General features: G+C 43.7%; 1 protein-coding gene across 2 annotated transcripts in view; it reads left to right on the forward strand.

The window, feature by feature from the left end:
- The window catches only part of LOC119167374 (3-oxoacyl-[acyl-carrier-protein] reductase FabG-like), a 151,473-nt gene that overhangs the window by 77,065 nt on the left and 61,222 nt on the right, over nt 1-13,186 (forward strand). For both annotated transcript variants that reach the window (XM_075888633.1, XM_075888632.1), the window contains exon 5: nt 9,429-9,469. In XM_075888633.1, coding sequence (XP_075744748.1) covers nt 9,429-9,469 — 41 coding nt within the window. The remainder of the gene's footprint in view (nt 1-9,428; nt 9,470-13,186) is intronic.

Raw genomic sequence — 13,186 nt, forward strand, 5'->3', positions numbered from 1 at the left:
TCACATGCGGCCATGTAACTAGCTGTTTAGAAAAACACTTACGTTAAGTACACAAACATCTCGGCATTCCGCTGAACGTCTTGCGTGTGACCGTATAATTTTGTTCAACATCCTAGCTACATAAAAAGATGTATCAAAAGATTATTTATGGAAGAGAAATCTAGCGTATTTTTTCGGTGAGAAGCTCATCTTTGTCAAATCAGTCGAATAATCTGCATAAAAACCATGATGTATATAGCGAATTCAAGAACATCTTAGTTTTGTTTGAAATTCTTCGGAACACATTTTCTTACCACGGAGTGTGCACGAAGTTTCAATGCAGCTAGAATAACCAGCGTGAAGCTTTTAAGCACTGATTTCTTGGCGTAAGCGTTGAAATTAACACATGAATTGCTGTAATAGATCAGAATTTTCACAGTGACTCTCCCGTGCAAACACGCCCCGCCTCGGTGGTCTAGTGGCTAAGGTACTCGGCTGCTGACCCGCAGGGCGCGGATTCAAATCCCGGCTGCGGCGGCTGCATTTCCGATGGAGGCGGAGATGTTGTAGGCCCGTGTGCTCAGATTTGGGTGCACGTTAAAGAACCCCAGGTGGTCTAAATTTCCGGAGCCCTCCACTACGGCTTCTCTCAAAATCATATAGTGGTTTTGGGACGTTAAACCCCACATATCAATCAATCCCGTGCAGACGCAAGTTTGCCATCTTTCGCAGCTTTCTGCAAGTCAGTCAACTTTCGCTAGCAGCGTAAACAACCACGTTTTACCTTGGAAGATTTGCACCGCAGCATTGGGCAGCTATCAGCACCGTATCGCGTAATAGTTGGCACACAGCGGGTGCTCAAAAAGGCAATACTCGGCCACGGAGCAAGTGAGTCCTTGCCGTGACGTCACTTCGCCCCAACTGCCACACCACCAGTGTTTTTTCTCGGGAGTACATTAGCCGGGAAGCACCTCAACGAGATTTCACGGGTGCGTGAAGTGGACGAAAGAAGCAGACTGGATATTCCGAGGACATTGTTTATTCGGCCGTACTTGCTCCCAAAAGAAAAAAAAGAACAGATCACAGCACTACACTGCCACTGATAGCGGTGAACAACGCGTCTGCCGTGAATAAACTGACAAGTGGCGAAGCGCTTCGGCATTTTCACACTTGCCATGGAGTATTGTTGCTTTATGGCTAGCAGCGACGTAGGCTCAAGAATAATCTATAATGTTCACGAAGTGAGCGTAATCTTGACAAAATAATCTACTGCAGTCCCAAAGCTTCTCGTACAGTGCTGGCGCGGTTTGCGCTGAGAATTACTGACAGTGAAACTGGGCAACAACAAAACTTGAGGTGGGAATGTGGCAATATTGTGACTAAAAAATAAAGCAATCCATGAAATGACAACTCTTTTCATTGGTTATGACTATTCTAGAGCACTTAACTACGTAGTATTTCACAGAACCCTTTTCTAGGAGATCATTATTTGTACACTTCGTAAATTCCAGCATGTTTGGCAAAAGCTGGCGATCCATCGGGTTTATAGCGCTTCTCTTTGTTTGTGTTCATCTCCTTTGTTTTGCTTCTGAAGCTGCTGTGCCATCACGTGTTTGTTAAAAGAATGTGAGGCTGAAAGGTCACAACTAACTACACTACAGCATCCTCGATGTATGTCCCACACCGAGAGTATGAAATATTAAAGGCATTTCACTTAAAAAAAATGGAAGATAGTACAAGTATATATTTAGCACCGCTGATGTTTTGTTTCATCTTACGCCTTCAAACATTTACTATTATGCTTTTTTACCCACTCACTTACGGTACAAGCACTGACGTAGGCTGTTGATACTTGGCAACTGTTACATTGTACATGGATGCGTATACACGAGCACGTCTGGCACAGTAATCCGGACGGGGGTATATTCGCTGTCGTTGTTGCCAGTTGCCAGCAGTTCGTACCCGAATATTAGGGCATCTTATAGAACACACAAGGCCGCTGATACAATAGTACCCTCCCCGCACCCCCTGGTTGGCATAGCCATTGATGTATTGAGTCGTCGTCTGGTGCACTGAGGGTGACTAGACGGTTCGGAATGTGCAACCGGCTGTGAACACGGCGGTAGTAAACTTTTCACTGCGCTTGAGAATGGTGTTGGGGAAGGGGGTTTGGCCACTGGTTTTTGCCTAGAGTTGGTGGCCTCAGTGGCGAGGTTCATTTCCCAGTAAAGTCACAGCTCTTCAAAAGCAGCAGCTCTTAGCCAAGAGTCTCATTTGATGACACAATCACAGGTTGATCATAGTATTCATTCCCCTCTCGGCTCCGCTTCCATCAACTTGATGCTTCGAAAGACGATTGTGTACGTTTCTAACCTTGAAATATAAAGTTGCATTTTGTCGCACTTAGGACCAGGCAACCACGTTGTGCCTTCGAGATAATTACGGATGAACACAAGCTGTTGGTACTCAAAGTGCCACACCTTTGATTGCCTTTGTTTGGGATATGGTGTGGAGCAGACGTGGAAAAACTCGATTAAGGGAGGATAGGTAAAAGCGGTGTTTATTTATTTTGAACACGTTATTAAGACCAATCTAATAGTCTGTCTTCCCTGATTCTGCTCTCATGCTTTCTGTGGCTTATCTTTCATCATATGGGGTCCACCAGAGCTTCAGACGGAAGTAACATTGCCGGCTGCGCGGTGAAGTTAGTAGCGGAGTTCCAAGTGCTACAGCTTCCGAGCAGGCCTAATTATCATAACATCTCTATGTGTTTTCTTACAGCGAAATAATGAACCTTACTGCCTGTACATCTTAACTGAATCTTTTCTGTGAGACTCGGTAATTTTTTAATGATGAATCCTCTTGTCATCACGAGTCATCTATTCATAAAACTGACTGTTCATTTAGTAAAGTTTTTGTCTCTACATAGTATGCTGACCGATGGTGTCTGTTGCGGCCAGATCGATGCAGTTAGCAACCTTGTGATTGCGCCGCTCACTCCGTTGCTTCGTCACATGAACCTGCAGGCCCTTTTTGCCAATAATGCTCCGCAAGATATTCCTATCTAGGATGTGGTTTTGGTGAGAGAGTTCTGTCTCCTTGTGATCAATGCCCACTGTGTTGCCACGGGACGCATCTTTTTTTGACAAGCTGTAATATATTCTCTCGCTGCTTCAGGATGACAGCTTGACCTTCTGTGTGCAACAGATACTTGATACGTACTACTTTAAACGACCCTATATCTTTCTCCAGGCTTTCCAATGCTACATCGCTTCCTGTTATCTGCTGTGCTGGACGTTCCAAAACGTCTTCTGGCTGCTTCTGTCATTGAGCCAATTCTTCGTGGTGTCGTTCCTCAACCAACTTCTGCTGCACCTTGGGCACAAAAGTGTTGCGGTGGCTCCGCTTTTCCGATGCCTGTCGTGGCTCTTCTTCTGCTACAAGCAGCCGCTTTCGCACCTCTAGCTATTATGTAATCAGTTTCTATACTTTCGCCTCGTACTCCATATCTAAGAATGCTTCAACAGCTTACCACATGACTTCAGGTTTACCTTCCGATTGTTGACGATTTCCTCGCCCCTTGGAAAGCAGGCATTGAAGTTCATTCAGCGTGGCCACGTGTTCACTCTGTTCGCATTCACGCTCCATTTTCTGATCACGTAACTTGAATCGCGACTCGGCGTTCTTGGCTCCAAGCGATGCTGCCTGCTTCATGTTGCTCTGAGCTTCAGCTTGACGTGGTGCAGTTATGCTCTAATGTATGAGCCCCTTACTTTATTCGTACAATGCTCTCTTCTCGTAGGTCTTCTCTTCCGAAAAGGTAAATGGAGTTTGTACAAGCGCAGATGAATCACGAGTTTTAACGATTCTACTTGGTACGGATGCAAGCGGAGCTTGCCTCTTTTCAGCGAACTGCTGATGACTTCTTTGGTTCCACATTCCTTGAATCTTTCTTCGCAGTTGCATATGAATTTAGTTTGCTTGCACTGTATGTTATAACACATCTGTACGAGTTCTTAGCAATTTTTTCTGAGTCACGGATACTTGAAGCATGTCAACCCTTGCACTTCGAGCAAGAGAGCAGTCACGTGCCCAGTGGAGTATCGTCCGGCACTTGCAGTTCGAGCGAGAGAGCAGTCACGCGCCCAGTGGAGTATCGTCGAACGCGTGAAGCGCCGTTTATTGCTGTAGAGCACTTGTTTCACCTGTGCTCGTGAAATGTCATAGGACACGCTTCTGTTGGGAGCTGCTTTGATGTGCAGAACACATTGATTTCTCCGACACCATGAAAATAGGAAGATGAGTCAGTCAGAAGAGCAGATAAAGTTGGCTGGTTGTAATTGTGGCTTCAGGCTGGCTGATCACCGCTGCCGCGTTCGCTGCTGTCCACGTAGTCACTCTCATCTGGGATACTTCAACTGAAAGCAGCTTCAATAGACCGCCAAGTTTCAAAGGATTAACAGCATGATGCGTAGCACATTCTGTGGCATAAGTACAGTGGTAAATAACAACGATGTCTCGTGATGTCGTCAGTACGATGTCGCAAAGCGTCGAAGAATATGAAGACCGCTGCAAACCTGGTGACTAGGTTTGCAGCGGTGTAGCTAGTCATAGCTAGTAAAAGTCGTTCCTAGTAAAAGTAACTAGCTAGCTATAATTAGCTATGCCACGCTCACTTTTCATGCTTCCACAGGTGGTGTTGTTGGTGGCTTTTGGTCTATAGTCGGCGGTCGTACTGCAGTGCCTTGATTATCCTTCGGAAAATACCGAGCCCAATGAGGACGCCGCGCTGAAACGAATACGCTCGACACGCGGCCTATCTTTGAGCCCGCCACCATGTCAACCACCTATTGTGGATACGACTGCGTTACCCGGCTGGCAACATATAACCTTACCTACAGAAAGCACAGTACTTAAGGACACCCACTTTGACAGCACTTCGGGCCACGACACCGCAACTGTGGGGATGCCACGATCACTTTTCATGCTTCCGCAGGTTAGTTTAAATGATGCATAGTCTTTTCGCGACAACGATGTGTTTTTATTAGCGGTATCGTGGCCACCCAACTCAGTGAAGTGTTTTTGTGATTGTGTTACGCATCTGTGGCGCCTATTGCAGCTTGGGGGAGATGTCGAGGCAAACCCGGGCCCCACGCGTAAATCTCGAGAAGAAAAGCTTGACTTTGTATTCAACACTGTTCAGAGACTAGATTCGAGCAGTATAGGTATTCTAGAAACTGTTAACAAGGTACTACGAATTCATATCGGCCTAAAAAGTGAACTTGAACAATTTACTCGGCGTGTCTTGGAACTGGAAGCCAAAATTCAGTCCGATGCTTCTGAAAAAGTCGCACTTATCTGCAAAGAGCGGCTTTCTAAACTGCAGAATCAATTCGATCAGTTCGAGCGTAAGATAACTTCAGAATCTTTGTCGGGGGAGGCTAATGCGCACTCTCTGACAACACATAAAACGAGTATGTCTAAAATAGAAGACAAGGTTGATGATTTGGAGAACCGCTCCCACAGGTGCAACTTACTGTTTTACGGGCTTTCTGACTCTGAGCAGAATAAAAGATGGGAAACGTCTGAACGCCTGGTTCGGGAATTTTGTGAAAACAATCTTGGTTTGAAAATATCCTCAGTAGCAAGAGCGCACAGGCTAGGCCGCTTTACTGACAGTAAAAAGCGACCAATTATTGCAAAATGTTTTAATGACAGAGAAGTTGAGGCAATACTTGGCTATGGTTACAAACTAAAAGACAAACTGTTTAGCATATCACGTGACTACACTGAAACTGTGCGAAACAAGCGGCGCAACCTTCTACAATTTTCAAAAACAATCCGAAAAGACGGTGATCGTGTGTGACTCGTGTTCAACAAGTTGTTTGTAAATGATGACGTTTATATATGGGACAACGATCTTAAATGCGTGACGCGAGTGTCAAAAAAAGCCACAGAATGACCAGTGTCATGTAATCGCACCAACTTTCCGTCCACTCGACGCTTATCAGGGAGGAATGACGCTCAAGGCCCTATTCCATTCCTGTACACTAACATAAGAATTGTCCTCTCGAAAACAGTACCACTATCGTCCGCGATTGACTCATGTTCAGCCTCCTTAGTGATACTTACTGAAACGTGGCTCACCGATACTGCACTGATAACTGCATTCGGGATAGTTGGACTTCGTTTAACTTCTTTAGGTGCGACAGGTTGAATCAAATAGGTGGTGGCGTTTTGGTAGCAGTGCAAAAAAATCCTTTCGCCGCACGTGTTCTCCTCGACACTTTTTTGGAGTGTGTTTGGATTTCAATAAAACATAAAGCAGGTCTCACAATCATTGGTGCCATTTATCGACCACCTGACATGGAGAAGACGTTTTCTCAGGAATTCCAACGGCTTCTTGTATTTATTACTACTCGTTTTCCTAATTCTGTACTTCTAATATTTGGGGATTTTAATTTCCCGATATCGATTGGGCTAACCTTTCCACAACAACCTACCTATCGGAAGCTCATAGATTTTTGCAGTCATGTCTCGATTTTTCTTTAACACAACTTGTCACGCGTCCCACGCGATCTTCGGCTACATCAGCCAATATTTTATATCTTCTATAAACCAATGATTTGGAAGTGTGCTCTGACCTATCTCATCAAGATGGGCTTTCTGATCATGACTTCATAACAGGTAGTCTTACACTTTCCCTTCCAAGACGCCAGTGCTCTGATAAATATATCCAATGCTATAATAGAGCTGATTTCGACAGTATAAACTCTGAGCGTCATGTTTTTTCTTTAGATTTACTTAATAATTATCAATCTCAAACCATTGAACATAACTGGTTAATGTTTAAAACCACTCTCACTGACCTAATCAATCGTTTCGTCCCTCTAACAAAAGTAGTCTGCACTCCGCCAACACCCTGGTTTACCACTAAGCTTTGACGCCTTTACAATAAGAAAAAGCGTTTATATCGTTCAGCGGATAAGGACCGCCTCTCCGATTCCTGGCACCGTTACAAGGTCTGCGATAAGCAAGATCAATTACTCTTAAATTCATCAAAACGACATTTCTTTGCTCATGACTTGTATTCCATGCTCACTAACAATTCTCAGCGTTTCTGGCGTGTATAAACCCGAAGAACTACCCTGCCATAACACTTGTTAATGAGCACGGCGATATGGTTTACCACTGCAAGTGTGCGGATCTATTGAATAACGCTTTTTCATCCGTATTTACACATGAAGACACCACATCATCACCCTCCCTTGTCAATCTCATCAACGTATCTATGATTGAAGTAATCATTAGTGAGGAAGGAATTTCTTGTTTACTAAATAAACTTAAAACTTCTTCGGCATCTGATCACAATGGCATTAATGACAAAATGTTAAAAAGTTTGTCTCCTAACTTCGAAGCACCAACAGTAGTTTTTCCACGCACAGACCATATCTTCAAAATAAAACGTATAACTTGTCGCTCAGCTCATTATGGTAATTTCTTCATTCCTCGAACAATAGTTGCATGGAATAAGTTGCCATCCCACATTGCCACTCAAGCAGATTTCACAACATTTCACGAACCTTTACTCAACATTTCCGACTAGATATCCACCGCGCGTACTCTCATTAAGCTTCTTCATATGTACATCATTGTTTAATTTTCTTGTTATCATGTGTTATGTTTTTCACGACCATTGTACACGCTTTATTTGTATTATTTATGTGTTCATTGCGAACTTTTGTATCTTGAGATTATGCCGTCGTTTTATTTTTTTCCTTGTATACAGTATTTGTTAGTGCCCTTAATATATGTTTACATTATTCAATATTCTATTTCTACTTATTTTTCTTTTTTCCAAAGTATCTGGTTTTTGTTGTTGTTGTTGTTTGTATTTAGCTCGCTTTTATTATTTTGTATAGTATTGATTTTACATTGTATATGCGTACAAAGATTTGTTTCATGTGTCCGTACCCCTATGTAATACCCCTTCGGGGGCCTTTAGGGGTATTATGAAATAAAAATAAATAAATCTGCAGGGCCTCCACCGAACGTTTTCGTTCTATGGGTAGGCGTATTTTGACCTTAACGTTCCTTTTTATTGGCGGAGGGATGTCAATTGTTTAGAATTAAAATTAAGAACTTGAGCATAAGAACCTGCCACCTCACCCGAACCTGGTACAAATTAGCCCACACGGTTGAAGTTTGATGTGGCTGCCATGCCTCTCATGTCAGTAGCCACTGGTTATGTCTTGCAGGTTTGCCTCATCGCCACCTATCGATCGATCAAAATTTCAATCACGGTTTATTTTCCGCTTCTAAAACGCTCGATGGAGCAGTGAGTACACAAAAAACAGCCGTAAATCAGACTTTAGAGGGCTCGTACTACCATGCTTGGCGAAAATGGCATAAAGAGTATTCAGAAAGGAATAACGGGCACGTGACAGCTCTCTTTATTGGAACAACATAAATGAGCTAGTCAAACTGAAAATGTACACAATAACAAGACACGGAAAAAAGGCACTGGTAAAACAAAACTTCTTCATTGCGTGCTCACTTCAGGCACATGAAGTGATATTCATAAGTGTTACTTTCCTACTGCTGAATAGCGCATAGTAATATGTAACCGAACGAGTATAACACAATTATGCGCACTGGGAGATAGTCACTGTCACTATTGCCTGCAATTCGAGCTCGTACACTAGGGTTACCTACACAACAATGAAGGCTGCTTTCCTAACAACTTTCTATTCCCCAGTGTCCACAGGTTTTTGAAATCTCCTCACGCAATCTTTTCAGCATCTTGAGAGACCCTTACCTGAAAATTGCTGAACATAATATTTCTTAACTTTGACGGGCAGACCAACAGTCCCCGCCAAACAGTTGACTAATGCGTTACATATATAGGTGCAAGTTCACGTCCGCCGTTGTGTTGTGGCACTTACGATGCTCGGCTGCTCACTCGAAAGTCAGGGGCTCCATCGCGGTGGTGGCGCTCGTATTTTGCCAAGGGCCGTGTGCTCCGCGATATCCTTACACATTAAAAGCACCAGCAGGTCAAAATTTGTGGACTTTGATGGCCAATTTTATGCATATTCAGACGAATTACTAAGCTCACGAAAAAAAGCAGCACACCAAAGAGGCACACGTGGGTGTAAGTAGCGATTTTTTGTTGTGTGTACGGCTTGTGTGCTGTGTTTTTTTTCTTGTGCTAGGCAATTCTGGTGAAATTTCCGGAGCCCTCCACTTCATTGTTTCTCAAAATTGTATCGTTCTATTAAGACAGTACACCCGAGGCATCAATATAACGCTGCTGTTAGCACTTTCTATACTCACTGAGGTATGTCCCTGGAAGACAGCACATTCCATACAGTTTCTATGATGGCGGACTCTTTACACGCGCTCTCTATACCATACCATTTTATTCATTTCATTTCGTAACTTTACAGGTACCATTGTCAATATTTCCAGTGTGGCATCAACCGTGACGGTAAGCACCATTTAATTTTGTATACATTTTGTATAACTTCCTACATTTGTATAATTTTGTATACTAAATACAATCGATGCTAACAAGGCCTGTACAAAGAAGACGTCATAAATATTGATCTTGCTGCGTTAGAAAACTTTAGCTACATTTACGTTGTTTAGTTGTGTGGGATAAGCGCGAACAGTCAGCTACAGCAGCAGTACGGTGAACTGCGCTCATTAAATTTGGTGAGAAAAAGTTGAGCGTGAATCGCCTGCGTAAATGTTTGCATTTGCAAGTTATCGCTCATTTCAGTTTTCAGAAAGATACCAGAGTGTATAAAAAACAAAAGATTTTCATAATGCTCATGCATCGCACAGTTTGACACTTCATGCTGCGCGGTCAGTGTGCGACCAAAGGAAAAGTATGAGCGAAGTAACAGAAGCTCTGGAGATACGAAAATCGGCAATTGGCCGAGCAGCCAGAAGCACGAGGATAGCGGTGACCAATATAACATCTTGTTCAAGTCCCACATGGTTTGCGAAAGGTTTTTCATCGCAAATGATGCCGTGGTCATGCAGGAATATCTTCTGAAGGCTAGCAAAATGCATTACGGACTTACGAGGATTCAAGTTCGCTCACTGGCGTACCAACTTTCAAAAACTTTAAAGTTAGGAAGAGACTGTGGCCGTTGTCTTTCACGATTCTGACAGTAACAAGTTAGGTTTTGTTAATGAGAAGCCCAATGATTCTGAACTGTAATGGCCAAATAAACCTGTTCATGTTACAAGAGGTGATTTTGTTCATGTCAGGATTCGTAAAAAAATGGGACATCTGTTAAACTAGTAGAGTCAAAAGCAATGATAATTATTTTCTTGGTGTTGAGTTCCTGCGAAACAAATAGAGAGCTCCAGTTTTAACATGTCTCCTCACAAAGATTTAGGTACCGTGCCAGTATCAAATCTCATAATAAAGCTGCCTGCATTAAAATCTATCGGGAGCCCAAGGCGTCTGCAATCCTGTTTTAAATTTGATGGAGTGGAGTGCGAAGTGGAGTGCACCAACCTTGTCGAATATGAAGATAACACATTCCGAATATTCGAGCTTCAGAGTAAGCGCTGATAGCATGGCGATACATCTGTGGTTTTACCACCAGTCGAAGTTCGTGACGAGCAGACGGCTAAGTCTCCTGCTGAAAGGCCTGGATCTCATTTGTACAAGCTGACAAATATTTATTTCGCAGGTGATTTGTGCGCGTGTAACCCGTTCTGGGGACAATTCTACCAGCTTAGCAACAGGACAGGAAATTTGACCACAACAGAAAAATTTCATTATTTAAGGCTCTTCTTGAAAGGAGACGTGGTGGGAATCATGGCAGGGCTTCTTACTACCGAAGCATCTGACGAAGATGCGTTAAAAATGTTGAAAAGACATTTTGGTGGCAAGAAGCCCTCTAAATAAAAATGCTTCACGAGGCTGTCAAGGCTCACTTTCGTACGGTTTTCTCGGGCAGTGGTGCAGCCGCGCAAGCTCTGCGATCAAGTGCTCCATTATACGTGGGCTCTTAAGGCACTGGGCTTTAGCTTTTTCATAAATGTTATGTGACGCTTTTCTGAGGTCTTTGCTGCATGACATTGCCGTTGCTTACCATCATTCCTGTGCGACCCACCATGAACGAACGAAAAACGCTCAGGATGCCACAGAACTTGAACGTCTCCTTCACTTTGAAACCAACTGGAAAACCTCGAGGAGGGTGACTTAGCGTGCGACGAAACAGCGTATTTGAGCGAAAAAGGCATCATTTCCACAACGCGACCACAAGAGCATCAGTGCTCTACTGTCAACCTAGTGCTGGTCCTACAAAATGCAGCTGCAATTTTCATAAATCAAAGCAGCACCCGACGGATTCATGTAGCATGAACTTACCGCTATCAGAGAAGATGAAACTTCTCTGTGTCGACAGGAGATGCTTTAGATGCACTACTAAAGGTCATCTAGCAAAGAATTGCAGGCGTAGAAAAGTATGCTCGGGATGCAGGTGTCGTCAAGCATCTAGTATGTGCGACGGAAAAAGCTGAGCCGAAAGGCTTGTGAAGACATCAACATGAACAATGCGAAATAAAAGGAAATGAGAACTTGAAACGATAACGCACTGGCTGCCATAAAAAATCGAATGGAAGTTCAAGGGGAGCATAGAACCCTCATCATCAACAAAGTTTAGGTTAGACATGTGTACGGGCCACTATTTCGCGGCCCGGCTGGACCCAAGCCCGATGCTTGCCGGATGTGGGCCAGTCCGGCCAGATGGAGCATAGCGGAATCGCCACCTAGGCCCGGCTGGGCATTTCATACCGAAAGCCCGGCCCCACCCGACCTGGCCCGACTAGATGCACGGAGTAATAAACCTCATGCCAACAGAAAAACGAAAATACATTTCTTGAGAAAAGCGTGCCGTCCATCCCTGTAGCTTTCTTGTTTTTCAGTTGTTGATAAAAGTCGAGACTGAGTTCAAAACCGTTCACAAGTTATCATGCGCAAGCAAAAGGTTGTTTATCAATCCGGAAGTGCTATTCAGGACATTGTTTAATTCCGCCATACTGTCAAAGTTAGTAATGGCGGCATTTTAGGCCAAAGAGTTCGTAGCAGCTCAATTTGCCAATTAGCATCGATCAATGGTGGAATCCGACAACATGGTGGAATTCGAAAATGTCCAGAATAGCACCCCAGGTTTCAATCAAGTGCGTCGTTCCTGCATTACGTATCGTGCAGCACAGAAGTTGCGCTCGCTGCTGGCACTTGTAGCTGGAGGCGCCAAGATCTCTCTTGCAAGTTTGGGAGGTTTCGGATAGTTCTTTTCTTTCCCTTTCCAAAACTCAAAAAATTCTTATTTCGAGCACGTGCTTAGTGATTCAGTACGCAAGTACTCGCTAACTTTCTCTTGGTTATGCCAGCCATCGTGAATGCTAGCCGTCGTCACATTCTCGTCAATTTTCTTCTCGTTTGGGAAGTCCCATGTCAAGAGCATATCTGTCCTGTTCCCTCAGCCTTTAGTATTAAAAGCCGTGAATTTCCGCTGATTAGCACCGAAAGTACGAGAACTACGACAAAGCGAATATTTTTCTTCACAAAAAGTGTACTTTTTCTCTACAAAGAAAGCACACGTGAACAACAAGAATTTCGGCACATCGTCTTTGTTTTTGGCTTTATTTTGGGCATTTATAGAGGCCCGAGCCTTGCCCGCGCCCGAGGTGAAAAGATATCGGGCTATCCGAGCCCAGCCCACGGGAAGAATTGGGCTCGTGCTTTCGGGCTACCCCGAGCCCATGCACAACTCTAGTTTGAGTGTCAATTCACTGTTGGGAAAAGACGACGCCATGGTTTACGTTCTGGGATCATGCGGACGCTAATGAATGTCTCTCTGAATTTCTAAGGCCATGAGAGTTGTTTATCTGGCCACATATCTTACAGTAGCGAACCTCGTTTTGTGTTCAAAATAAAGAAAATAAAAATACATTTCGGAAAAGTGTTCCAATCCTCCCGACTCTCCCCTACTTAAGATCTCAAGTTTTGAGCGTTCTTTTAAAGTAAAAAAAGGAACACACTACATAAAAATGTACAGCTACATGAGGTGCAAAAGAACAAGGATGCGAGAGGTGCTCCCCTTTAAAACTGCATAGAAATAAATGCTTAAGTAACAGTACACAGCTACAATATTGCAAAGACGTCAGTTGAAACAAA

Source organism: Rhipicephalus microplus, chromosome 3 (assembly GCF_043290135.1).
Source record: "Rhipicephalus microplus isolate Deutch F79 chromosome 3, USDA_Rmic, whole genome shotgun sequence".
Classification (NCBI taxonomy): domain Eukaryota; kingdom Metazoa; phylum Arthropoda; class Arachnida; order Ixodida; family Ixodidae; genus Rhipicephalus; species Rhipicephalus microplus.